The sequence below is a fragment of the Acanthochromis polyacanthus genome, chromosome 7 (assembly GCF_021347895.1).
Source record: "Acanthochromis polyacanthus isolate Apoly-LR-REF ecotype Palm Island chromosome 7, KAUST_Apoly_ChrSc, whole genome shotgun sequence".
Lineage (NCBI taxonomy): Eukaryota > Metazoa > Chordata > Actinopteri > Pomacentridae > Acanthochromis > Acanthochromis polyacanthus.
The window spans coordinates 26,549,649-26,577,638 of NC_067119.1; the positions used below are offsets into that span (position 1 = coordinate 26,549,649).

Genomic DNA, 27,990 nt, shown 5'->3' on the forward strand with positions numbered 1-27,990 from the left:
GGGAGTGGTGAAGGTGGGAGGAGGGACAGCACGGGGAGAGTATCAACAGCAGGACTCCCAACTAAACGTGTAGTGGGCTCTCTTTCTGATCAATCCAGCGCCCGTTTCATGACAAATGCGCACTACGTCGATAGAGAGACATTTCTGCATATTTATGAAGGCGACTATAAACTCTCACTCCCGGTTGAAACCACTTTCTGCAAGTTTGGACTAAGAAGACTGCGCACATAAAAAAAGCCAGTGCGTTGGAAAGTTTAAGTGGACTTTAAATGGGCTGATGTTGGACTCATGAGATTGTCCCGGGTTAATGGATTTTCCTGAAGCTGCAGAGAAGTTTTTTGATCAGCCTGATAACCATGGATGTCCAGGATTAATTTGATTTTCTTTTGATCCACGCACCGGACTGGCAAAAAAATGTGACCACCTGCGTTTGCTTCAACGCCTTCTTCTCCTTCTTCTTTTTATTTTTCTTTTCAAAAGTCGTGTTTTTCAATCTCCCCGAAGAGACAGAGGAGTGGACGGTTAAATTCGGTCTGCTGCAAGACGAGTCTAAAAAAAGAAGCATCAATGGATTGAGAGATTGTACTTTGAGCTTCAAGTGAAAAGTGCCTCAAGCAAGGTAAGGAGCCCCATCATCCCTCTGCAGGCCCGTCCACTGAGCACAGAAAACACCTTGTAGTAGTTTGTGTATAGTCTGAAATAGACCAGCAGCACTATTTCTGCTGCTTGAGTTGAAATCTGTAACTTATCTGTAGTGTTTTTTACACCTACTTACTGTGAGCCCTCTGAGTGCTGCTTACATGCCTGTCTTTTGTGTCCTGTTTTATAATTACAATATTATCTCAACGACCTATAATTTGCTGTGCCAACAATGTTGGTTCCACAGATAAGATATGGTGCAATTAAACGCTTGACACACTTGGTTATCTTTGCACAACCTTTGGGCATCACTGCCACCACTTGACATCTAAGAATGAACGTGTTTTTGTGATGCTAAGCCATTGTGAACGGGCTTAACATGTTGCCCTTAAATCAACACTGTTCTCTCTCTCTAAATATATAGGGAAAAACCAATCAGTCAGTGTTTTTTAAATTATTTATTCAGGGCTCCAAGCTCAACTGTCATCAGACTCCCTGACTCAAACAAACAGACAAAAGAGACACCTGTTTTCTTTTTAATAGGAGATCTGGGTGGTGACATAAAGGGATGTGCATCAAAATTCACTGTAGGGGTGCAGAGATAAAGGGCTTGTTGCTCGGTGTTTTGCTCTGTATGGACCAGACACTTGATCAGCCTGCTGCTCTTGCTTGGTGCGACGTGCTGGAATAAACCTATTTTTAAGTGTTGTGTACCGAGGAGAGCAGTGATGTTGTGCTTTTTGCATAATATGTAGTGCCTCCTCCCTGATCCCCATCCTTTGTTTTTGTTGTGCTTGCTAATACTGATCCGTGAGAAGGGAGGTGCATCGAGGGAAACATCACTGCTGATGCCTTTAGTCCCTTGTGTTAGGAGGACTGTACACTATAACACTGTTTTTACTCTAGTGTTCTTTATGCTTACTCAGCTTGCAGATTGTCAAAGGTTTTAGTTGCTTTTTAACATGTTATTCCCTTAAAATAGTACACCAGTAAAAAAAAAATGTTTGATTACAGTCTGGTTGTCTTGGCAAAAGCTTTGATTGCTTCTGCATTATTTACTAGGAGACAGCCATTTTAAGAAGCAGTTTTGCTTTTTTTTTTGTCCCCAAATCCTTGAAGTTAATGTTCAGCAGTATCACCCCGGCCCTGCAGCTTCAGATACCAGCTCAGGTGTCATTTTAAAAAGTAATATTCCACATTAATCGGCATGCAGAAAACCTTGACATTTCGCTGGTGTGTGCGGCCAACTGTCCCCCGTAGGCAGATCGACAGGCTGAAGGAAATTGATTGTACTGAGAAACAAATTATTCATGAGCTGACAGTGGTTACTCCATTTCACTGGGTTATTAGTGGTTTAGATCACGTTTGCAGTCCTCCATGGTGAGTGATACTGAAGTACTGAAGCTCACTGGATACTGAAAACTGTACAGAAAATGCACAAATAAATGAGAAAAATAGCTGGGGTTGATTAGAGAAAGGTTTGAATAAAGTTTAAGGGCCATGCAGTGCACCATAAATGAACACTATTGTATTCATTTTGCGTCTCACTGGTTTTTGTTTCAAAAATCTTTAGATCAGGGCACTAATGGCGGTATCTAAGCAAAGCAATTAGAACCATGATAATAAAATGCTTTAGAGCTGCATTCTGTGGAGCTCCTTTGTGTGTCGTTGATGTCTTGGTTTTCAAATAAATCCAGTGCTGTGCTTCAACACTGGACTCTTGAGTTCGTGACCTTTAGCTTTAGACCCCGGGTTCCTCTCTCTGTCTCGTCTTGAAAGTAGCTTTATGGGGCTGACCTGTTCCCGAGAGTTGGGGGTAGGGGAGGACAAAGACTTAGGGCCTACAAGAATGATGTTGTCTGCTTTGCATTCACTGGATGCTTGTAATTCTGCTTTCATTAGGCATGTTTGAGCTACATGAACGTGGCTCATCCTGGGGGGGAAAAAACATTAAATCAGTGTTTATTTGCAGAATTTACAGCATTGTTCTGCAAAAATGTGCAGTAAAGTTAATACTGTTGAAGTTTGCATGTGCGACTAATATGAAAATGTTTAACAGTTGCTAAATATTAAATATTCCTATACCTTTTTGTGCTATGTGTTAGTGTACCAACGATCACTGTGTTAATCCGTGTTAAGTAGGCTTTCCCAAGAGACTAGGACTCCGGTCCCGTGCCCTGTGTGTGCCCAGCTCATTTCCTTTAGTTAAAGTAAATGTCAATACAGTTTCTAAACTGGGTTGCTGTGCCAGGGACGTAATCCATGAATTGATTGCTTTACTGTGAAGGCTGGTCCAACCAGTCGACCCCGGATTGATGGTTTTCAACCAATTCCTGTGTTCTCATGCAGTATTTGTGCAGATCTGTTGTCTTTGTTCTGGCTGACTATGTGATGTTTCTTCTGTGCACCTGTCAAAGTTTCTCCCTGAGTAACACTTGTAGTTCCTGCTATTGGCTGGTTTGCACCGAGGCCTGTCAGGATTAACAGGGATTACTAAGAGAGTAATTCTACTGCTTATCAGGCCTGTGTCTGTCACTAGCATCACTGACGGATCTGCTTAGGTACTGAGGGATAACACACACTCTCACACAGATTAGGTCAAAAGTTCACTTTTTGTGTTGAGTTTTCTTGGAAAGTCAGGGAAGACCGTGGAGAATTGGATCATTTAAATGTCACTTCATTAATTGTATAAGACTGATGAACAGACTAAAGCACTACTTATGGTAACCCTCGTACACTTCAACTTGCCACTTGAGAACGCTGATTAGAAATCTGACAGTTGTGGTCTGCTCTTTAAGAGCTGAACTGTGGAATTATCCAGCCAGTCTTCTTGTTGCATTGATGCAAGCACAATATTGCCAAACTGTGCTTATAATCTGTTGGGGAAAACCCCTTTCTCAACCCTGGTTTGGGGAAACATCACCAAAATTTCTAAACACTTTTTATCAGATTTGACAGGTCATTCTATATGTGCGGTTTCCTGTCAGACTGTGGATATTACAGTTAAGGCTCTCTCCCTATTCATTTAGATTGGGGCCTGGTCTTGTTAGCCTCAAGTAACCGCCATGCAGTGTTACCACAATGGCTGCCGAATGCTGGGATGGGCCTACAAGGACTTTGAATTAGAAATCAACCCATTACAAAATGTATTTTAACTTTTGAATTATTCAGTTTACACCAGCCTGAATAATATAATAATGTGACACAGAGGCAATGCATATGGAGAGGTCATGCCTACCAGCTGTTACAGCTGACAGGTTGGAATCAGCTTCTTGGTAGCATTAAATGCAAGACATGTTGGTTCATCCATCCATCTGCCCAGAATCAAGACTCTGATTCTAGGAACCTATATCTTGCTAGTTTTATTACATGTGCATTTCATGAAGTATGAGTCTCTGTGGTTTTATTTTCAGTCAAATACTGTAACCAAAATTGTTAGTAAAGCTATGAAATAATATATGCCACAGTGGAGATGATAAAACCAACCTCTATAGCAGAGACAGATGGAGACCAGTAGCTGACACCAAGAAAAGACCCAATTTACTCTGTTTTGGAGTGTCACATGCATCCTCCATAAAATGTGGAAAACACGACCTGCTGACCTTCCATCAAGTAAAGCCTTCATGTTGTCTCCACCAGCAGAAATTGTAGAATCCCAGTGGACAGACTTCTGTGACTTGATTTACCGGTGATTGATCACTGCACATCCAGATGACAGCGTGTCCTTGATTTGTCTCACCAATTTGATCTCTAATTCAATTACACTATTAACACTCAGAGCAGCAGGGCAGGATTAGGGTGGGTGTCACAAATGTACTGTCCAGAAGGTTAAGTCATGACCAGATCCAAAGCAATTTGTGTCAGTGAAATCCAGTGAAACAGTGAATCACTGAACGATATTCACGTTACAGAGTGAACTGTCTTGTGCTGAAGCTGGACTCGCTGTTTTAGTCTAGTTCTTTCACTACTTACCTGGGATAACCTTTTCTAAACTCAGGAAGGCTTCATGTTGGGTTTTCATGTAGTTAGCACTTGAAAGGTGAGCTTGATGGTGTCATCACCTTTTACCTTTGAAAGTCACATGACCACTTTCCCTCAGATAACCTTGTGAGGAGATTATTAGAGTCTATGAGTTAAAATGTCTGACATGCACTAGTATGTGTGGTGCAGACTCTCTGTTGAACAGGAGCCGTCATCCACAGTTTAAGTTCATTATATGTAAATCGTAACTGCTCAAACATCATCAGGGTAAGTTGTCATATTTCAGGCTGCTGTTGAGTGTTTGTGGGCTTGCTACAGAATAAGTGTTCTGATGTTAACATCTGGGCTCCTGCTGAGGCCCTCTCTGTGCACATGCCAATTAAATAGCCTGGCTGTGCTCTGCTGCCTGAGGAAATAACCTGGTTGTCCTCCGTCTACTCTTGCACCTGCAGACAAACCCCCCTCCAGGCTTCCCCTGTCTGTGTCTTTCCACAAAGCAGTCATATACTCCAGTTTTGAAGCACAGCAAAGCAGGTGCAGGCAAAGCCAAAATGTGTTATGTCTTGCGGTAGTCAAAGTCCCTTTAGAACTAAATATGAACCAGAATTATAGATATGTGTTACGATTTGCCCATTACTTTTGCTGTCATGTTGCTACAGTGACTGTGAAAATGTGAAGATGCCAGGCAGGATGATGCAGTGATGTGCAATCACTTCTATCGTTTTTTTGGACTGCTGGAGGTGACACACAAATGATTAGACTGAGCAGATTTATTTCTTTATTTTCTGAATCCATTATAAGAGTGCTTTTAATGCCAACTCCCCTACTGAGCAAACATTATTCGCTCAGTAGGATTAATCCTCTCCTCATTTCAAACATTGCACTGAATTGATTCTGCCATACAAACATTTCTGACCACAGCTGTTAATTGTGCATCACCACCCTCGTTTTTATCAGCTTTTACTGTACAGCCGACCCCACTCTAATGTGTTTTTATCCTAATTCTCTTCTGCACTTGGTCTTGTCTTTGTATTTGTTTTGGAAAAGTGCAACACAAAAGTTATTACAGTGCCTCTCTGCCAGCCCCAACAGAAACATTCCCGGTGTTGGCCAAGTGTAAGGAGATAAATGCATCTTTCTGCTCTTCTATTCTGGGCTGTTTGTTTGCACAAGCAGTGCTAAGAGCCTCCATCAAGTGATTCACTTGTCCTGCATGTCTGCAGCACATCTCTGGTTGTATCAGCAGTTAATATCTAACACCTACCTCCTCTCTAAGAATAGCCTCCTTCTTATATTTCCTCAATGAACTTAAAGTAATAGGCTGGTATTAGGGGTGCTGGATGGGGTGACTTAAGGGCAGGGTGTGAGGACTTCTATTATGTTTGAAGGACAAGAACTTAGAACTGTCTCTCCAATCCAATTTGAGGCGGAGGGTCTCATGAGCTGCAGCAGCTGTTCTCATGGTTCAGACGGTAAATTAGTCGCACAATTTGTGCAAGTGGAGTCCTGCAGTTTTGGCTTATTAGGACATAAAAATCAGTGGGTTTTGTTGGTGCACTTGCATGGACTGTTTGTGCATTTAGTAGTCACACCTGATACTGCTGGCTGCTATAGCATAGTATTGATTAAATCCAAGTTAAGCCACATTGTTAGTGGCAGGCTGTTTATGCTACTTAAGTTCCTTTTTTTTTTAAACAAGAGAACATCTGGAATTGTGAGACTCACCTTTCAATATTACTTGTGTCACCTGTCAATTGCTGTTGGCTTATTTAGTGTGAGACAAGACCTCCTGGATGAGCTGGACCAATCACAAGCACCAGGTTAATCTGTATGTACACTTAAAGCCCTGTCCAGGTCTTCTCTGTGGCCACACACAAACACAAACACAAACACTTTGGCCTGTGCAGGGAAACTTCCACAGGATACATACTCCAAGCAATCTCTGTGTATTTGTAGCACTTCTTGAAGTAGCTTATTTACCTTAATCCAGCCACAGCACAGACATGCAATTTTCCTGAGGATTATGTGTTTTCAAAGAATACAGTTATTTATTGACCAAGAAGCATCTGGAATGTGGTGTAGTTGTTGGATAATGAGTTGATGTTAACTCGAGGGATTACGTTTGTCTGAGGGGGGATGTGAGGGATGTCCTTGTGCAGCGGTGAATCTGAATAGTCGACCAGTATTCTGCCCAAGTGTAAACGGGATGTGTGGTCTTCCTTTTCAGGTCGGGAGATGTGTGAAGGAGTGTGACGGACGGCCATGGGACTGGAGAGACGGTGGCTTCAGGCTGTCACCACTGCTGTAGCCATCTGTCTGCTAAGTGAGTATGCTAATGCAAATATGGATCCATCGCATACATTAGCGATGCATTTCCATGTTTCATCTCTTGCCTCGTTGTGCTACGCTCAGATTGAATGAATTTATTATGGATTTCTTTTTTTCAAACTGTTAATTCACAAAATGCATCCACACTATGAAGACATTTTGCAAAACTGACCATGCGAGTTCAGGATTGTAATGTGACACAAAACTAACAACTCTTTTATTTTGTTAACTGATTAACAAATTAATAGCATAAAAAGCAGAAGAGGAAAATTGTTAAATTATGCAACACTGATACAGAAAATTCGCTAAACGTATGTAAATAGGACTTGTAGAGATTAACAGTGATAAAAGTCTGCCTTGTTGGGTCACATTTACATGATCCTGTGTTTACTGTTTGTCTTTAATCTTTGAAGACTAAGATCACTTTTACCACATTATGATATTACCTGTCACCTTCGGTTTGAAGGATTTTCAATGAATGAGTGTTTCTTTTTTAATTTCAATTATATTCTGGTTAATTTTTTTGGGTTTTTTTGCACATTTGACAATAAACACTTACAGCTGGTCCTTAAAGAAGACACAATAGGAGAACTTAGAAAGTGAAAACATTCAAATAATAGAAATTGCTTTGTGCTGTGATGTCATGTCATATATTTAAAAAAATTTGTTTTTCATAAGACTTTCCATTGGGACTCCTTAGTCATTAGTTTGTAACACAACCAGCTGCTTTGCCCCATTTGTTTCTGCCATTTGTTTGTTGTTCCACCCAAAGTTTACATCGTTCAGCAACATCAACAAGACCTGCGCCCCTTGTTATGATAAAGCATCGCAAAACAGTTGGCATATGTTGCCGTTTGGCTGCCTACATAGAGTTTGATGATAAATCTGGCACAGCTCCCACCACTGTACGTCGGAGAGAGTGAAGAGGAGGGGTTGCAGCGCAGACATGAGTGGACGAGAGAGAATGGGGCCAAAATCCAACTTAAATAATATCTCTGGGTGTGGATTTAGATCAATCCTGGATTTATACTACCCCCAACCCCAGGCACGCTTCTGTGTGCGTGCATGGGTTTGTAAGGGGGGGGTTGGTGGTGGGATTGATTGTACTGGTCTGCAGACCATGTGTGGACCCCAGGGGGTGGTGGGATGTAGGCTGGGGCAAGCAGAAAGGGTCCTGCTGCCCTGCATCAGAGTATCACCGCCAACCCCCCCCCCAACCCTCAGAGATTAGAGTAATCGCCGGGCCAGATGAGTAGCAGAGTAAACACTGGCACCCAGTTGCGCACACACCCACGTGAGCACATGGCACTGATGGAGACACAGGGGAGACTGCTCCAGGTGTCACTAATGGGATTGCTGTGTGTTTGCGGGCTTTGCGGCCATTTGATCTTATCACCAAATGGCTCAAGATTGTTTTACATGCTCTCTGATGGCCAAGCTTTCAGCACTGTGAGCATGTCATATGCAGTGGCTGATCCAGACTCCAGTTCAGCAAGGCATTTATGGATCAGTTATGAATCTTGTAAATGTTTCCCGACAACTTTCCTGTGTCTTGACCTTGTGCTGCCTGTGTGGTCATGCACCCTCCTCTTACTCATGAAAATAACTTTCATGACCAAAGAATTCCAGCGAAATTAATCTGGCAGCCATAGCTCTCTTTAAACGACCCAACAAAACATGATTTGTGTGTTTATTCACATTTTTTTTCTGTTTATTGCTTTTTGTTTATTGCTATAAGCACATGCCCAAATCCAGTGCTTTAACTTGCGTATTGTTGTTGTCTGTGCAGGTGTGTCTCAAGGTGTGGCAACCTTGGTTCGTGCCAGAGAGGGGGGCTCTGCAGAGCTAAGCTGTAGTCTCACTCCTACATCCAAAGAAGCCGCCACCCCAAACCTCTTTCCACTACATGTCGTGGAGTGGGTACGGCTCGGTTACAACGTTCCCATCCTCATCAAATTTGGAGTGTACGCTCCTCGTGTTCACCCAAACTATAAAGGTAAGCATTATTCAGATGTGTTCAGTCACGCAGTCCTTTCAGAAAAGTGATGAAAGACTTGCTTCTTGGCTGCCTGTACATTCTGTTGAAGTAGATCTGTAAGACCTCACATCAAGTGAATCGTTTTTCCCAGGCTTTATGTGATTTGACTGCACACAAAGACCACAAAATGAGCTTTAAAAGTATCTTTAAGTAGAGAAAAGGAAGAGCTGAACTTGGAGCTACCATCATGACAGTCTCTGACCACCAGTTGACAGATTTCTCTAGTCATGCTTCAGTAGTTTTTTGGAAACCGATGGGAGGTGTCCAACTAAACTTTCTCAGCTCATCTGTCCTGTGTTGGCAAAGGTAGACATAAAGAGGTTACACTGGTATTTATGAAGACTTGGGGAGGGGAAGTTTGGATGAAACAGTACCCCAAATAGATAATCCATCCAAAGCACAGTCCCTGTAATTATGGCTAGTGTTCAGTCTGTGCTTCAAGGCTGCAGTTTGTGTGGCAGGCAAAAGGGGAAGGGCGAGAATGGATGTGTTTTAATGGAGGCAGTTAAGGGGGGTGGGGTAGCTGAGCAAGAAGAAGGGGGATACCAGCAACGCTGCTCACGGGGGGATTAGGAGTGTAGGTGGGGGCCTGGTGGTCTGATGACAGTGTTTTATTAGTATGCTGAGGGGTGACCCAGTAAGGGGAGATTGTTGTGCTAGAAGGAGGATGGATGAAGCATTGGGAATAATGGGAGTTTTCTTGCTGGAGCCCTATAATCCTGCCATTGTCTAGCAGAGTACAAAAGACAAAGAGGGGTATCACAACCTCCTATTGGTTTGCCAAAGCCAACAGGACTTCTAGGACACCCCAAATCCCATACTGTCCCAACTGGGTCACTGAAATATACAGGGAACCTCTTATTAAAATCCCCCTGGATATAGGAAAACATATAGGAGGTGGAACAGAGGAGAAACAAGTTTTCAGCCCTACAACACCTCAGGAAGCTCTCTGAAGGTATACAAAAGCCAAGCCACAACCAGGCTCCCTCCAGTAGGCAATTGGACAACATGTGTTTGGCATGTTATCCCACTAGCAGGCCGTTAACCGTGTCATTGTTTAGGAGCAGTCATCTGATGCACACACAACCACAGTGAAGCAAATAACCCTGCAGAGATGTAGCTCAGAGTAGAAGAATGTTTGGGGTGCCACCATGTTTTGGCGTATTCATCCCTTGTGTGTACTTGTCTGGTGTGGGCTTTGCCCCTGTCTCCATTCGGATCCTCATATCTCCCCTCCCACTGGAGGCAGATGGTAGCATGTGAAGCGTGTCAGTGCTGTGGCTCTAATGTATTCTACCCTCAAATTAAAATGTTGTGGGATTTCAGATTTAAGCACAACACACTCAATTCAACAACCATTTCCTGATCTTTGTCTTGGCTTGTCAAGAACAGGAACAGAACAGGAAAAGGAACGATTTTCATTTTGACTTCTAAGATCAAGAAACCGTTAAAAGATCAAGAAAATGAATTATAGGCATTGCAGAGACCTATGCTAGGGGGCTAGCAGGATTTACAGCATAGTGGCTGCTTCCAATAAAGCTACGTAAGGTGTCAGACAGACTATGTAAATACTAAATCAGTATTTTAGTGTTAAAGTGTAACACTTTTGCCTTTGGTGGATTCATTGCACTACAAATGCCACTCAGTGAAGTAGGTTAAAATAAACCATAAAAAGCATTCCCCAGTGTAATATCTCCGGTCTGCTGCTTTGTCTCAGACTCACTGATGCTATTGGCAATTTTTAGCAACTGAGATGAAAGAATTGGAGCAAGTGATATCTTGGATTTCTGTTTCAGTCCATTAAAGTTGCAATTTTTTGATATGATATCAGGTGTACTTGAGATTGTACTGTATTTGAGGAATGTCACGGTACACAGTAGCGTCCTTCTGTTGACCCTGTTAGACACCAGCCTGTGAAAGCCTCTGAGACAGTTTCTCATCTGCTTCAAGGGAATCAGGAAGATATACCTCTCTTCCCTCTTCCTCTCAGTTTCACGCTAAGCATGGCCTGGAGGGCTGAACATTAGTCAACTCACAACAAAGAGGAAACGGCCAGATAAACTCTGACTGACACACTATTATAGTCTGTTCGGGTTGTATTTGTTGCAACAATATGTTTGAGTCTCGCAGTGTCAGGATGGTTTACTGTTGCAGGGTTAGATCAAATGTCTCCTGTGTGCTGAAGCAAATCAGTAGAGACTATGAGCAGAGGACTCTGACCTCAGGTTAGAACGACAATAGGCAAACCCCCAGATCTCAGCAGGCCTCCATCACACTCGCAGTGTGACCTCTGAACACTGGAGAAGTTAAAGCCTGCATTCGTCACACACATGCATGAGCCACGTACACATTCATATACTTACCAGTGCACACACACAAACCCTGAACTCTGTAACCTTTCCCTTGGTAAACCTAGGTGGAATTTAGTATTGAACAACTCAGCTTTTGCAAACATCAGTCTGTTTGACAACTCCAGAAGCAGAAAATTAGCCCGGCTGAAATGTGAAACTGATCACTTTGTCAGTTCCAACCAGTTTTTCTGCCACAACAGGACCAGGGTGATGTGAAGTAAACAATGCCACAATGAAAGAAGAATAGATGCTGGCTACAACTTGGGAATTTCACGTTGACCAGCTTAGAGCAGCAGACCATTACTAAGGTTCTGTTACCTCATGCCTTAGGTGTGTCCCTGGCTGGATTCATATTAAATCCTGCTTTGCTGTAGATGCATAGTCCAAGCACCATGTTTAGCCTCTGTGAGCAGTTGGAGGAGTTGCTCAAGCAATCTGCTGCTGAAATATTAGTTTAATACATTTAAAAAGTTTATTTTACTAACAATGAACAACTCAGCAACTAAAGCAGTCCACTGACACTTATTATGTGACACATCAGTGTTATCGCCTCCTGACCTGAAAACAAAGCTCATGTTCTGCACTAGAAAACAGTTCAAATACCTCATGTAATCTCTGAATTTTCATTTCACAGATCTTAATATTAAAACTAATACTCTGTGATCATGTACAAGAGCTAATGCCACCAGTAAGTTGAGTTGCCGCTGTAGTGAAATTCAGCACGTGAGCCGTGTGTGCTTGCTAGTTCAGGGGGTTAACAGAGCTGGACAGAGCGAGAGGGACAGAGTTAACTGTAATCTATCTCACGACAAAGAGCTATTCATAAGAGGGTTAAACTGATTAGGGGGACAGGAGGATTGAAGAGAGAAATTTGGGGGAATGGGAGGGGTGAGCTGTCAGAGGCAGGGGGCCGGTCCCAGACTTATGATTGTATTCAAATCAAAACACATCCCACAATGCACCTCTGCCCGGCTCCCTTATGCACATACGGATGGACAAAGAAAAGCAGTGCTGATGCTTCTCCAAACAGAATAATCTGTCTTCCTCCATAGTTACCCCTGCTATTGTATCACATAAAATTCACAATACTCCATGTATTACTTGGTCAGTAAGTGTCATTGGGAATCCCCAGTGCACAAAGCACGTGTTGATTCTATTTCTTTGGACAATAGGAGGCTTGTCTTAGAGCTGTACTTGTCACAAAACTGAGAATATATGATATGTATGTAAAGAAAATGTTGTATATCTTAAGTGCCACCAAAAATCAATAAGATTCATGAGAGTACAAAATATGTGCTGTACGCTATTCCCACCTCAGGTACATTGTAGTGGTTTCACTTGCAGAGAAAGCCACATCAATCTTGTGTCGAAAAAAAAGAAATAGGAGATGAGATCAGTGAGGCAAGGCCAGCTACTGGCCAGCGGCAAGGCTCTGAAAGCTGAGTCGTTCCCAACCTGCCACCCACTGGGTGAAAACCTGACTCTCACTAATATGAAGAGGGTGCGTCTTAGAGGTTCAAACAGCACTGCTGGATTAGCGTTTCCATTTTCTACCCTTGGCTGCACTGCAGCCCAACCTGTTGGAAACAAGGGCCCATTTTAAGATAGACTGGAGCTGTCATGTGATAGCTGCTGGAGAAAAACAGTGAGGAGGAGGATTCTGGACAAAGATGGAGCAGCAGCTATTGTTTCAGCAGTGCTTCTGTCTTCCATAGAGTCTAATCATGTTTGTCTCTTGAGGAGGACTCGTGGACATTGTGCTAATGTAAGATCAGGGGGAGTGATGAATGTGTCTGCTGCAGCACGGAGGTCACAAAGGTCAACCTCTTATTGGTTGTCAGTGGATTATCAATGCCCGTAATTTGAGTAACCTCTCTGTAACCTCGTCCAGCTTCTCTTGTATTTTAAAACAGGGTGTGTTTTCACCAAGAGCTTTATCATTTTCAACTCTTGTGCTCAGTTATTGAAGCATATTTACATTTTATCTGTGCATCAGGCCGTCAGAGAGAAAAGCAGCCTTTTTTTGGTTGACATCCTTGAGGCAGAGCACCTGCCGAGTGCCATCTGAGATTTCAGTTCAAGTCTCAAGATGCAGCATTCAAATTTAAATAAAGCAACATTTGTCACACAGCCACGCTGTTTGTCCACAGGCTGAAAAGAAAGGTCCGCTCTTTTCTTTCCTCTCATTAATTTTGTTCGTCTTTCCCGTCATTGCTCTTGGATGTGACACCAGAGTGTTTTTTTTAAAAATCTAAACATGTTTCCCCCTGCTTGTAATTTTTCAAATCTGTGACAGTAGAAACCCACCCCCTGCACCATCGACCCACCCTTACCCATGTTTGGCTGTGCCGTGTTTCTACAGCAACTGAATTCAAATCTAAGCCTACAGCCCGGGCTTTTCTTGGTCTCATCACTATGGCAACCCGAGAGAATGAGGAATGGGGGGCTGCCGTCTCTTTGTAGTGATGGACAAGAGGGAGGCTACGGGAAAGGGTTAAGCGTTCGATAGCGAAACCAGAGCTCCCTTGTGTAGACCCAGGGGGCAGGGCACTCTCTAAATTTTGAAAATCAACATGTATACACACCCACGTGCTTCTGAACCCACGAGATCAGCGCACATGATCAGTCAGTGGGATTTCCTTCAGCTGCGCTTTGGAGGTGCATTTAACCGCACAGTGATCTATAATATTTACCCACTGGAGGATTAGGTGTATTTTAAAGGGTGTGATGTTGCACGTGGTAGTGTTTTCCCTCTTAGCCTGCAGTGGGCGATTAATTCTGTGTCTGATTAGAAAAGGTTGCATAGGAAATGGGCAGCTCAGGGAGGAGCCCTCATGGAGAGATAAGAGGAAAATGCCTAAAATTATCCCCATACCTGTTATCATCTGCCTGCACATTTCCCCTCTCAGAGCCCTGCCCGGTAGTTTGAAACATGCTGACCTGAAATCAGAAGCATTCATTTTATGGAGCCTCTAAGTGCACACCGCCCATCAAATGCTTGCCTGTCTTTTAGGTCAGTCAATCATTAAACCTAACTATTAAGCACAGCAACAGCCCCAGTCAGGAATGCAGGGTTAATTGTTAGCCATTGCTGTCTGTCTTTACTCAGTGTGTGTTTTACCCTGTCTTCAGGCCATATACAGAGTTAAATGAATCTCATAGCTTTCAGGCTGTGCTCCAGACACTGCTGTCTGGAGGGGAAAGCAGTGTGAATAGTGAGGATATTGTGTTTCTTGTGATATTGTTACTTGAAGGTTGAAAGACATTCAGAAATTCTTTCATGCTATGTGCAACACCTATGCTGTAAGAGACAATGTGTCTGTCTGTGCTTACTGTAAAGACTAAACTAACAGGATGAACTTTCTTGCAGTATGTTGTAATTTTGATACTTTACAGAGCACAGAATGTTGCACACTTCATCTCAGCAACTCACTCGCAGCTAACAAGAATGACGAGATGCTCGAACATCTCCACATTTCCCTGTTTACTTTCAAACTGCTTTGGCAGGGCCTGGTATGAGCAACGTGTGTGTTTCCCCCCTGCACGCATCCTCCTGTCGTTTAAAGCCCTGAGATTGAAGGGCAAAAAAAGAGTTCATTGAGAGACTGAATAAAAGGAGGGGGTGTACCCTGAAAAACAGGCTGCAGTCACCAGGCAACCAGCAGATCAAGTTTCAAAGCCTGACAAGGAGTTGTAAGAAGTACAGAGAGGAGGCGAGGGAGCGGGGCATTGGGTGCGTGTGATAGGGAGGTGTGTATGTGTGTGTGTGTGTGTGTGTGTGTGTGTGTGTGTGTGTGTGTGTTCGTGCACGGATCCACTGTGTTTGAAGGTGTTCACACACAAGTTCACAGTGTGTTTCACGTGGTTTACCTCTGTCCATCGTCTTCACTGAAGAAAAACAGATGACTCATGTCCATACACATTGCTGTAGATTTCCCTTTTAAAGCTGAAAAATTAAATCAATAGAGTAAAAAAGACGATCTCAAACACTTCTCTGTTTCAGTGATTTAATGAAGCTGCATTCAAGTATTCCTGGCATGCTCATCTTAGCGCTGCACTCCAACAACCAAACCCTAAATGACAGGACACCATTTTCATCTGTCATCCTGCATATCATTATAATCATCACTTCGGTGATTCATGTGTTTGCACTCCAACTCAGAGCCACTCACTTCTCATTCTCTGAGCTTCATATTCTGTCTGCCACCTCCACTGTTTCCATAAATGTTAATTATGTTGTTTGTTATTTGCGACAGACAGTAGAGCTGCAGTTGATCTTCACACTGTGCGTGGATTTGTCTGTTAGCAAAAAGTCTATGACTTTGACTGTGGCCTTTGTGACACTGGATGCCTGTGTCCTCTGCATGATAAGCCCTCTTCCTGCATATGCTGACTCTGCCTGTCTGCCTGTGTGTGTGCTGACCCCTCTCTCTTTGCCATCCCACCCTCACCCCTCCTCCCACAGGCCGTGTGTCTCTGACCCGGGGTGCCTCTCTGCTGGTAGAGCGGCTGACCCTGGAGGACGAGGGCTGGTTCGAATGTCGCATCCTACTCCTAGACAGCAAAACCGACGACTTCCGAAACGGCACATGGACCTTCCTCTCCATCACAGGTGCAGCACCGCAGGGTTTTGGGGACTTGGGAGCTGTTCCTTTGGTTTCTCATCACTGGCACTGTCCTTATTTAGAACAGCTACAGCATGGGGTTTGGCTGGGACTCGGAAGGTCCTGGCTGAATTTCCTTAGTGTTATTGCAGTGTGCTAGGAGGTTCTGTGTGACGTACTGTGCACACAGTGATCACATCTTCTCTCTGTGTGTCCTAGCTTGCAGTGACCTATGGTTAGATGCCTAAAGCAAAACCCGCCCACTTCTCACTCAATAAGTGATGTTACACTAGAGGAGTTCAATCCAGAGTGTGAAGTTGGGATTTGTTATGATTGTACTGCAGTGAATGAAAGTCCTACATGTACTGCATCAGGTTGCAGATGACACCTTTCTCGTAAATAACAGTATTACATCATTCATGTATCATATGAATACATGTTATTTAAGAATCTGTTCACTAATCCCAAAACCAAGCTTGATACAGAGCATTGTATGCAGACAATGGTGACACATTTTATCCAAAGCTCTCTGCAGTTCAGCAATTGCTTATCCTTTTTGCAGTGATGGTCTCAGTACAAACCCCGGCAGTGCCAAATGTAATTTCAGTCAGAGCTGCGTTGGTTTGGTGGTTTTACATTCATTGTGCTCCATTTACGGTTTCAGTTTTTAATCATATTGACAGTTACTTATGAAAATCTCTAAATCTGATTGCGTTTCAGTGACAACTCCACAGAGAGATACACAACAAGATGTTAGGATTATCTGTACTGCTCAAAACATTTAAGGGAAAACTTAACCATCATTAATTTAACTAAGCTTCTGGGATATCGATCTGTCCAGGTAGGAAGTGTAAGTGATTCTGAAACTCCCCTTCAGTGGGTTAATAATTCTATTTTCCACTGTTCAATCATTGATGTAGACTGTGTAATTTATTGAGCACAAAATGACATGAGAATGAAGTGTTCCCTTAAATATTTTTAGCAGTACAGATAAACTGAATTGTCGATTCATCAAACCAGTTGCCACTGATCGCTAATGTGTCTGTGCTGCAGGACGTGCTTTCAATGCAGGCCAAATAACACCAAACCTTTAGATGTTTTGTGAAGTTCTTCAGTGTTGTCCCTTTACAGAGGCTTCGTTTGTGTTCTGCTTCCCCATTTGAGTATGTAAATAAAGAAAATTGTTCCATCTGTTGTAGCTCCACCTGTGTTTATCAAGACACCACCAACTTTTGTGGAAGTTCTGCTCGGAGACTCACTGACGCTCAGCTGTGGCGCCCATGGCAACCCTCGACCAACTGTTGTGTGGCATAAAGATGAGAGCCCAGTTGAGAAACATGAAAAAATAAAAGTGAGGAGGATTAACAGATGGCATTTGCAGTATTCTAATTAAATACTTTATAATTAGCATTTTTCTGCAGGAGTCGTAGCTTTGATGTTTCTTTGAAGCAGACTGCTTTGTTATCCTCGCCGTGACTGCCTCATCATCTTCCTCCACCTTTTCTCTTTGTCTTTGATCGTCTCCCTCGTTTACTTTCGCCCTATTTCAGGTGCTCAATGGTACCTTGTCTCTAGCCTCCGTTACTAGAAATATTTCAGGAGTGTACAAATGCCACGTGTCCAACACAGAGGGGAACCTGACCCACTCCACACAGCTCCAGGTCAAAGGTCAGTGTAAACTGTCCATCATCAGGCACGGACAGAATCTCTGCTTATCTCATGTTAGGCAACAGCACACAGCCCTGCTGTTTTTGAAAAGTAGCATGAACCACGCAAATTTTTCTCAGATACATGAAACTGTCGCTGTCAGTTTCTTTGTATTAAATCTTGCTATGATACTGTAACACACACTTGATTGAGTACGGTACAGTTTGAGGATCATGGTTACATACTGTAGTCTATACTGCCACCTACAGTCCATTCTGTGCTTTGCAGTGACTTAAGACTTAAACTCAACACTGATCTACTAGCCCGGGTCATTACTGACTGCAGCACCACAGGCAGCTTTAATATGTTCATAAGCGAATCTTATGTTTTTCCTACTTTCCCAAAAAGGTCCTCCTATTATCATCATTTCCCCGGAGGACACCACTCTCAACATGTCCCAGGATGCAGTTCTGCAGTGTCAGGCTGATGCCTACCCTTCAAACCTCACCTATGAATGGCTGAAACAAGGACAGAATGTTTACCATATTGAGTGAGTCCACATCTTGATAAAGATAGCCACGAATGCTGAAAACGTGTACTTTGATGGAATACTAATAACTGTATTCACTGGAATCAGTTGGGCATTTTTCCAAAGCAACTTGCTAATGCAATCAATTCTAGTAGGATTATTTTTAAGACAATTATATCCTTTGACCATGAGCGCACTGTAAACCTGAGATAACGGGGATTGTTGCCCAGATTAAGGTGCTGTCTTCCAAGAATATGCTCAGACAAATATCCCTTATAAAGATGTTTTTTTTCCTTGCTCTAACAGAGAGTTTTTATGTCATAGTCAATTTTTATTAAATCCTTTAATGCTCCATCTTTTGTACCTTTTAGGTCCCTTAAGTCCAGAGTGAAGATTTTGGTGGATGGAACACTTCTGATCCCTAATCTCATCCCAGAAGATGCTGGCAACTACACCTGCATCCCAACTAATGGAATACTAACCCCACCCTCCGCTTCTGCACATCTGAAAGTGAAACGTTAGTCTATTATCCGTGAACTTCCTGTAACTCTGCTGATCTCCATTTGCTGAGGGTGCCTGCATTTATCAGCAGGCCGTAATTTGCGATTAATTGTTCTTTTTCCCCTCGACTTAGATCCTGCACGTGTAGCTCGAATGCCCCGGGAAACATATTTGCCTGCAGGCATGGAGGGCATCATAGTCTGCCCTGTTCAGGCTGATCCACCTGTGCTGTACGTCAACTGGACCAAAGACGGGAACGATTTGAATCTTGATAATGTAAGTTATGTGTCATGGAAATAATAAGTGTTTTGAAGTGTAGATTTTCACAAAACTGCACAGGGAGCTTGGAATTTAATTACATATTTTCTTCTGCTTTCACCTGTCCAGTTTCCAGGTTGGATGGTGAACTCCGAGGGTTCAGTTTTTATAACAACAGCAAATGACAATGCTGTGGGCATGTACACCTGTACGGCCTATAACAGTTACGGCACCATGGGCCAGTCTGAGCCCACCAAAGTCATTTTACAGGTGAGGCTCTTGACTCTTAGGTTTAGCTGCTGTCAGACATGGACAGATGTGCAAAGACTCTCTTTCTATTTCAGGACCCGCCATCATTCCGATTACCTCCACGGCCTGAGTATCTTCAGGAAGTGGGCCGAGAGTTGATCATCCCCTGTGAAGCTAGCGGAGACCCTGCTCCAAATATAACATGGAGCAAGGTACAGGAGATTTTCCATTCTGGTTGATAAGGACTCTGCACAATCATGTCTTTTTAATCCCTTATTTAAATTTGTTACTGTCCTTCCTCACAGATTGGCCCTTCTCCTCGCTCCCCGTACACTGTGTTGGCGAACGGCTCCCTCCTGCTGCAGCCTCTCAGTAAAGATCACCATGGGGGCTGGGAGTGTTTGGCCACTAATCGTGTGGCCACTGTTGGTGCAGGCACTGTGGTCATGGTGCTAGGTGAGCGGGTCGTCCTTATTTCTGCAGTCAAAGATGTCGACATGTGACTCTTCAGTCAAATGCATTCAGATATGTTGTCAGCAGTTCAAATTTACAAATATTTTTCTGTTTCTCAGGCACCAGTCCACATGTTGTGTCCTCGGTGTCTGTCACCACAGAGATGAACCAGGCCAATGTGTCCTGGGTGCCCGGCTTTGATGGTGGATTCACCCAGAAGTTCACTGTATGGTCAGTATCATGCGATACATATAGTATGACACAGTTCTCAGCTACCAACAACAATCACAACGATTATACCCTGCCTTTATTTTGGCTGTTTGGACTGTTTTCTCAGGTACAAGCAGGCATCCAGGGGGAAGCACGAATGGGCGTCTTTGCCTGTGCCAACATCCAAAAGCTACCTGCTGGTGACTGGGCTGCTGGCTGGCACCGGCTATCAGTTCAGTGTCCTACCTCAGAATAAACTCGGCTCTGGACCTTTTAGTGAAATTGTAACCGTGCGAACTCTAGGTTTGTACAAGTAAACTTATTTTTTGATCAGTCTCTCTGTTTTGCTTTCACTATGTATCAGTATGAACTTGGATTTGATCTTCTTGCCAGCTGTGCCAACAGACCCGCCTACAGCTGTCACCACTCTTCCAATTCTGGATCCTCCCATATTCCTGTCAGTCAACCGGACAGAGCAAGGTGTTCTCCTCCAGTGGTTGCCCCCTGAGGATCCATCCTCTCCACTGACAGGTTTTGTGCTGCAGGTTCGCAGGAATCAGGGCCAGTGGGTCATCCTCAGCAGCATCATCAGTGCCAATCAGACTGAACTAGTTGTTCAAGGACTGCTGAGGGTAAGAATATTTTTTATTTCGCTACAAGCACCAGCACTTTCCACGTCTATCTTGTTTTCACGCTTGGTTACGTGTACAGTATTATGCTATTTAGCTACTGTGTCACGGCCTAACTGATATGCAAAGGAAATGTTTGACAAACAACCTGATCTGTGTTTCTCTCAGGACTCTGCTTACGATCTGAGGCTCATGTCTCGCAGTGACAAAATTCTCAGTGAACCGAGTGAGTCTGTCAACATATCCACCACAGGTAAGGGGGTTTGCATGAATTACCATTACCGTCATCAAATAGATATTTCCTGGATATTTGCAAAAGTAGCAACATCCATTATTGACTCCGGGTCTTTTTCAGGGATGGAGATGTACCCCCTGCGCCCAAGTTTCTTGGAGGTCATCCCTGAGCCACTGTTGGCTGGTGTTGTAGGAGGAGTTTGCTTTCTGTTTGTGGCCATCGTCCTCTCATTGGTGACAGCGTGCTATATGAGTCACAGGAGACAACGCAGACGCAGGAAGAGAAGACAAGGTAAAGAAGACATGATATAAAGACACTTTTTTTCAATAAAATGTAATTGTTTAAACCTCTAAATGGGGTTTGAAAGACGTTATATTTTAAAAACTGCCTAAATCACATAATGTATAAAAGATAAATTGAATATTTCTGACAGTCCCTAAACTAATAGTGTGTGGGTTTCATCAGGAAAGTTGCTCAAACTATAAAATTGTGATATTTCATTAAAGTCACCTTGTTCCACGTTCTCATTTAATAATCTGCCAAAATTAAGCAGTGTGTGCTGAACCACATTCTAACAGTCAGTCTGTGACAAAATCAGGGGCTACAGTATTCGGCTGAACTGTGTTTATACAGAGCAAAGAGACAAGTATGAGAACAAAATAAAAAATGTAAGCTGTGAAACATCTACAGCATGTAAAGCCACTGTTGTTTCCAGTATAGATCACATGTGTACACTTGGGAAAAATATTGTATATGTTGATTTCACTTTGTAAATGTAACCAATAGAAGAAAATACCTATTTTTCTTTCATATGATTTGTGTTAGTACAACTGTATCATACTAGAGTAAAGACATGTTTGAGTTCTCTCTACTTCTAGCCTTGGTTGTGCTATTTCCATAGAGGTGCAGGAATGTATATTACATTGAGCCGACAGTGAGTACAAGAAGCTGCGTGGGGTTCAGAAGGTTATGTTTTGTCGGTGTAAGCAAAATGCCATCATTGGTAGCTGAGTTGGGCATTGGGTAATGGACAATTTCATCTGTGCTGTTATTGAAACTTTGTACTCTTTTTGCGTATTTTTTTAGATCTGCCAACTGCCTTCCAGAAAAGCCCATCACATGAGTAAGTGCACTTACTTTTACACCTGTACATTTTTACTAAACATGTTACTTCATTTATATTGCAGTTGTAACATCCCATGTATCACCAGTGTTACTCAATTATGGCTCTAATGTAAATTTTTACTATTGTATGATCATTTTTGTCACCACTAGACTATCGTAAAACACTAAAAGTGACCTTTCTTCATGCTCTGCCACCAGAGTCTAACTACATAACTTCACTCAAGGAGTTATTTACGTTCTATAATCCCTTGATGACATTTTGACACCATACTTAGAATAAATTGAAATTACTTCGTAAACATGGTATTACAACATTCTTCATCTTTAAAGTAGTAATAACGTGAATGAAGTGATCAATTGCCCCTGTTTTAAGCAGTTTTTTTCCTGTCTGTGTCTTTCTCAGAGGTCGTTCACCTCCTCGCAGCCCAGACAGTGTCCTGAAGCTGAAACTGTGTCCACCGCTTCCCTTTTTTCCAAACTCTTCCTCATCACAGTCCGATCGGTCGTCCTTTGATAAAGGCAGCCGTGGAGAATATCATGACCAGCGGAAACAGCTCTTGTCCAACTCGTCTCCACCACCTCATTACACGCTTTTTGAGAGTCACCTGGGCTCCCAGGTGCCCTCACCAACTGCTCTGGAGTCCATTTCCAGAGGCCCAGATGGACGCTTCATTGTCCAGCCACTGCCAGAGGGCTCCAGTCCCTCCAATAAGAAAAATGGAAAAATAGAAGTCCTGCAAATTAACGGTGAGGCAAGTGGCTCAGGGAGCAACAGGACATCATTCAGAGACTCTCCAAAGTCAAGCATTTTGAGCTCAGAGAAGGATGAGAGGAAGGATGCTCCTCTCACTGTAGATGTGCCAGAGTTGTGCAGGCCTCCTTCCTCCCCTGGAAGAGTACGGGCCATGGCCAGGAACTTCTCCCGCCACGGCTGTTTTTATTCTGATGACGAACAGGGGTCGGAGGTTCTCTTGGAAAGAGCCAGCTTTTATTCAGACAACAGCGAGAAAAAACCCAGTGATTCTCTGAGGAGGTATCGCATGCCAGGCCACGCTGACGATCTGTTCCCCAGTTTGGGGAGGAAGACAAAGCTTCTGGATAGAGACAGAGACAGACCACTCCATTCAGGCTACCAGCCTATCGAGAGTCAGTTGACCAACAACAGCACCCAGATCTCACAACTTGACTGTGATCTGGAGAGGGATAGCATCAACAAGTGTGTCCAACTGGCAAAAGAGAGGGAAGAAATGGAGAGGGAGCTTAAGAGCTACACAGCCGAACAACGAAGTCGCAGCCGTGTTAGAGGAGACCAGACAGAAAGCCCTCAGAGGGATGAGCCCAAGCCAGAGGATGATATTTGGAAACCACAAGATGTTAATATCAGACATAAACACAGGCCTTCAGGTCAGACAAGTCGTGTTTCTGACTATAGGAGGGCGTGCTACTTTGGCAGCACCAGCAGTCCCATGGATCGGCTCCCTACTTCTCGCATCCAGTGGGACATTAGCCCCGTTACATCTGTCACCAGCCTCATTCCTGTACAAACCCCCCGCGATTCCAGGTCACAGCATCCTCGCACATGTAGGGAAACCACAGAGGATTCTCTTGCTGTTGATTCATCGCGTTCTCCCATCACCCAGAACACCTCTCTCCCGATGTTCTCCCCTGATGTCACATCTGAAACTCCTGTTCTATGTCTAGAAACACCAGACAGAGCCAGATCACTGAGTCCTCCGAGAGACTCAGAGATCTGCTTGAAGTCCAAGGAGAAGACACCAAACGGAGGTATCGCTCCAAGGTCCAGACATTCGTATGCTTATGCAGGCACACAGCCCTGGGACTCAGCTGCCAAAAGCCCGTCAGTCATCAGCGAGAGGCCTGAAAGTTCAGCTTCTGCAGCGTATAATCAACCTGAGAGAACTGCAGAAGTAGACTGGACATCCACAAGGGATCCCAGTCCTTCTAGTTATGCTACTTTACCCTATGAGCATCATAGAGTAGGGGCAAAGGCCAAAGACAGAGAGACTCAGGGCCATGATGACCGACATAGTTCAGGGTTTCACTCTGATTTAGAAAGAGAAGGTGTCCGAGCACGCTCCAGGAGAAGCGACAGATGTCTTTTCACTGATAGTCCTAGCCCTATAACAACCTTAACTCTTGTAGAAGAAGTCGAGAGTGACCAGTCTCAGTTTTCTGTCCCTAGAATATCAGACTCCTTGAAGGCCAAGCCAGCAGCCCCGTCTCCCAAAATGTCCCCACTCCAGACAAGTGCAATTCTTGAATATCTGAGCCTTCCTGGTTTCATTGAAATGAGCGTGGATGAGCCCGTGGAAGAAGCTGAAGTCTCAGACACTAATGGTCAACGTTCACAACTACAGCCAGAAATACCAATGGTAGCTAAGCCAGACGTCGTTCCTAAAAACTGGGAGGTTCATTTTCAAGAAAACCGAGAAAATGACTCGAACCAAGAGGAGGTTTGCCTTGAACAAACTCATTCAGCGGGTGCTTCAGAAGCTACCTTTAATGGTAGTAAGAAACAAGGCTACAGACGTCTCCTCTATACGGAGCCTAGAGTACGATTTCCTGATGACATTAGATCACCTTCACCCGGTCCGGAAAAAACTAGCAAGCAGCTATATGATGAGAAAACAAAAATTCGAGCTGGTAATATATGCACAGACAGACCTGAGTCCCGGCTTGCATCCAGGTCAGCTCACACCTTGATGAGTGCAGCTAAAGGCATGGCAGACATAGTGTCAAAACACACACACAGTTTTGTAGACAATACTGAGTTTTCATCCAAGCTATCCCAAAGACAAGCTTCTCAGGGCAGCAGGACTAATAACATTGCATCCCGAATATCTCAAGCTCCTGTGCCATTTTTAAAGAAATCCGTCAGCATAGGCCCCTGCAGGACTCTCTCTGGCATGGGTCAGCCTCGTCCTTTCCTAAAGAAATCCATTAGCTTAGGCTCGCAGAGGTGGGAGCACTTCGAGAGCCCCAGAGCATATATTTCTGAGAAATGCTACTGGGACGAGTTCCCACACCCCGATGTCAGAGTGAAGTCCTACAGTTTAGGTCGCATGCCGTCTTCCCTCCCTAGACCAGGCCCTTCCTGGAGGGAGTATGTCCCATTCAGGCGCCCCAGCATGGAGAGCTTAGAGAGGCCTCATCACGCACAAAGATCTTTAGCGAGTCCTTCCTACCTCACTCCTTCTATGTACCCACCCAGACCAACCTCGGTCTCCCCGATGCTGGAACCCTGCGATCCACGACGACAAGCCACTGTTTTCCCAGAGTCTGCCAGGTGGTCTCCCTCATATCAAGACACTCTGAGGTCTGCCCAGCATAAGTATGTCCCCATGCCCACCTCCATCCCCGTCCCTCAGTACCAGCACTGGCCAGGACACAGAGTGGAAAGACCCATGGACTACAGGAGAGGCCCTCCGAGGTCCTACCTGCCCAGGGGCATTAGCTGGCCCTCGCCTTACTATCCCCCTTTTCCGCCCAGAGAGGGAGAGAGCTACAGACAGCCAGACAGGATGATGGGGAGGGGAGGGGAGACTGAGGTCCGAGAGGTCAGAGAGGTCAGGGATGGGGGGAGGGCCAGTTATGCCAGTCAGAGCAGCGGTAGAGGCAGCGCTGGTCTCTTCCGACAGTCGCTGTCCATCACTCCCACACTGCTCAGCTCCCCAGAAACCACAGAGGAAAACGAGCAGCGCAGAGCTGAGATGGAGCTGCCTGAGAGGAGAGCGAAAAGGTGAAACATCGCCACACTGGAGAGTCCTCATGAGAGAGGGGTTAATTTATTTTGCCAAAATAACATTCATCTGGTTGTTTTTGTTTCTCGTTTGTGATTGCTGATGTTTGACCACTCGTTTTGTGTATCTCATTAGAAGGAACACATCAGTAGATGAAAGTTATGAGTGGGACTCTGCTGATGCCTGTGTGGACTCGGAGGTCCTGGAGGCCACAAAGTTTGATCAGTCGCAAGCAGGTTTGCGGAGAGGCATGGGGGAACTGAAATATGATCAAGCTGGTGGCCTTCAGGATCAGCGACACAAAGGTGAGCGTTTCTTTTACACCCTCAGTGTGTTCAGATCTTTTTTGTAACGTTGCATGTGTCATTGTGAGTGTAATGCTTGATGTGATGGTTCTAGCATGTGTTCATCCTGTGCACTTGTGCTGTGATTATTGTGAGCTTGTCCCATGACGTGCCCATCCATGCCTTTCCTGTCCCTGATGCCCCTCTCAGGCCCGTCTCCCTCAGTCAGCCCACCAGTTTTCAACCCGCCTCGCTGCCAGAACAGTCGCTCCCTAAGTGAGGCGCGTTTCAATGCTCTCCGCCTGGAGTACCAGGAGTACAGGCGGGCTCAGGAGTCCCGTGAGCCCTGCCTCAGCCCTGGCCACGAATCAGACTCTGACTCCAACTCAGCGCTGCTCTAGCAGCTTAAATCGGTCCGTTTATTTTGCCTGCCCTGTCACCTCTTTCCTCCTTTTTCCCCCTCTCATTGCCCGCCTGCTTGCATCCTTTCCTCGCCTGCTACTATATCGTAGATATAGAGTAAATCTGCATGCCAAGCCTATGCTCCTTAAATCTAAATCAAAATGCTCTGTTTCTGTAAGAGTGTTCTCTAATGCTGTGCTGCTCTTTGTCTCTACAGGTGCATCTCAGACCAAAACCAAATAGCAGTTTTAGTGAACAGAAAACAGCACTGTGGTCCTGGACTCTGTCACATCTGACTGGAGAATTCATTGTCGAAAGTTTTCATCGTTTGTTGCAGCAAACTAAAGTTAAAAAGACAGCACTACTGCATGCCATCAAATGTGACTGAAACTCTGTAGTTTTATTCTTTTTCTTGTACTTGTTCCACGGTGCTTTGCATATTGAAGCTGAGAAGGACTTATTTATTTTTCCAAGAAGGTCGTGCAGCTGTATTTTGGGATTTTTTTAAAACCTTGACAATCAGGCACAAAGCTATGAAGTGTTGATGGAGACTAAGAAAGATTTACAGTATGAAATTTGAGAAAGATGTGCTTTATAAAAGCGGCAGCGTGCTACATAGTAAAGGTCGTGTTACAGATTAAGGTGTAGTACATCCAAGACGCTAATGACAATTATGTAGTTCTGTTTTAAGACAACATCTGCCTGTGGAAGTCCAAGTAATGTTGCCTGTGATGCCAATCAAACTGCCGAAGCATTTTCACCACCATCTGACTTTCAAAATGAAAGAAATACTCCAATAATAACAGTACTTAAAGATCACAGCTCCGATGAGCCGACGGTAAATCTCCCTGCAGTTCATGTTACCCAAATGTTCATATTTACAACATGTTCACCTGCTGCTGTGATTTACCTGCTGCTTGCCTGAAATCGTTTCCCACATATTGTCTGTCCCAGTAACACCCCCCTGTTGAGACTTTATTAATCAGCCTCCCAGTATTTGTTCAAAGTGTACAAATGTTTATATATAGTTTAATGTGAATGAATCCTGCTGTTGTATATTCATCATCTCTTCATCGTTTCATCAGATGAGAAAATGCTACTTTACTCCACCTGAATCTGTCAAACTTTACCTCTGTGACTAAATACTGTAAAACTTGATAAGACACACAGGGAAAATTATTTTTGCCTTATTTTTATAAATGTCATGAGGACGAATGGAGGGGTCGACTGACGAGCTGTAATTCAACAAAACTGACCAGAAGATTAAATATGACTGAACGCTCGTACCTTTTTCTTTACTCACACGATGAGGTTTTTTTTGTATATTTATTGAGACGAGTTACAATATGCAACAATGTTTACAATTCACATCGCTGATGTGAAGGCAACACTGTGAATATTTCATCGACTTCTGATTCTGTATTTGAATTACGAGTCTGTTGTTATGAATTTTGTGCCCATTAGCCTACATGTTTTGTTTTTTACTGAAATATGACAGAAGCTGTTTTTGTACGTCACCTGACAAACAGAGATTTAAAGACTATCTTTGTAGCTATACTTTGGAAAGAGTCAACATTTGTATTATACTTACTTAAATAACCCAGATGAAAACCCTCGTGTGGAGTGAGTATGCATTTCTGACAATGGCTTTGGAAGCTTTGTACAAACTGGAAATTTTATATCTTGCCACCTGGTTGTTTATGTCATTTTTATATGTTTGTAATGAATAAATTGTTTTATTCTGAGAGAAGGAGTGTTTAGTGTTT

At 43.8% G+C, this 27,990-nt stretch overlaps 1 protein-coding gene across 2 annotated transcripts; it reads left to right on the forward strand.

Moving 5' to 3' along the window:
- Position 1: 1 nt before the first annotated feature.
- Positions 2 to 27,974, forward strand: igsf9b (immunoglobulin superfamily, member 9b). 2 transcript variants are annotated; one of them, XM_022204237.2, is made up of 22 exons: positions 2 to 619; positions 6,848 to 6,943; positions 8,738 to 8,944; positions 15,803 to 15,949; positions 17,141 to 17,292; positions 17,492 to 17,609; positions 17,997 to 18,138; positions 18,489 to 18,634; positions 18,752 to 18,894; positions 19,006 to 19,146; positions 19,221 to 19,337; positions 19,431 to 19,581; positions 19,698 to 19,809; positions 19,916 to 20,091; positions 20,182 to 20,420; positions 20,586 to 20,670; positions 20,773 to 20,943; positions 21,739 to 21,775; positions 22,181 to 25,537; positions 25,674 to 25,843; positions 26,033 to 26,235; positions 26,442 to 27,974. In XM_022204237.2, exons 2-21 carry the CDS (start codon positions 6,883 to 6,885, stop codon positions 26,221 to 26,223), a joined length of 6,063 nt encoding a protein of 2,020 aa, XP_022059929.2. In that variant the 5' UTR covers positions 2 to 619; positions 6,848 to 6,882; the 3' UTR covers positions 26,224 to 26,235; positions 26,442 to 27,974. The 2 variants fall into 2 exon arrangements, with proteins under 2 accessions (XP_022059929.2, XP_022059930.2); XM_022204238.2 differs by lacking the exon at positions 26,033 to 26,235 and having other exon boundaries at positions 3 to 619.
- The last annotated feature ends 16 nt before the right edge of the window (positions 27,975 to 27,990 follow it).

What these genes read in the sequence shown, in the direction of transcription:
- igsf9b (XM_022204237.2), top strand. Translation starts at nt 6,883, where the DNA reads ATGGGACTGGAGAGACGGTGGCTTCAGGCTGTCACCACTGCTGTAGCC. An exon ending in CACACAGCTCCAGGTCAAAG is followed by an intron (nt 17,610 to 17,996) that starts GTCAGTGTAAAC and finishes TTTCCCAAAAAG; the next exon opens with GTCCTCCTATTATCATCATT. An exon ending in TGTAACCGTGCGAACTCTAG is followed by an intron (nt 20,092 to 20,181) that starts GTTTGTACAAGT and finishes TCTTCTTGCCAG; the next exon opens with CTGTGCCAACAGACCCGCCT.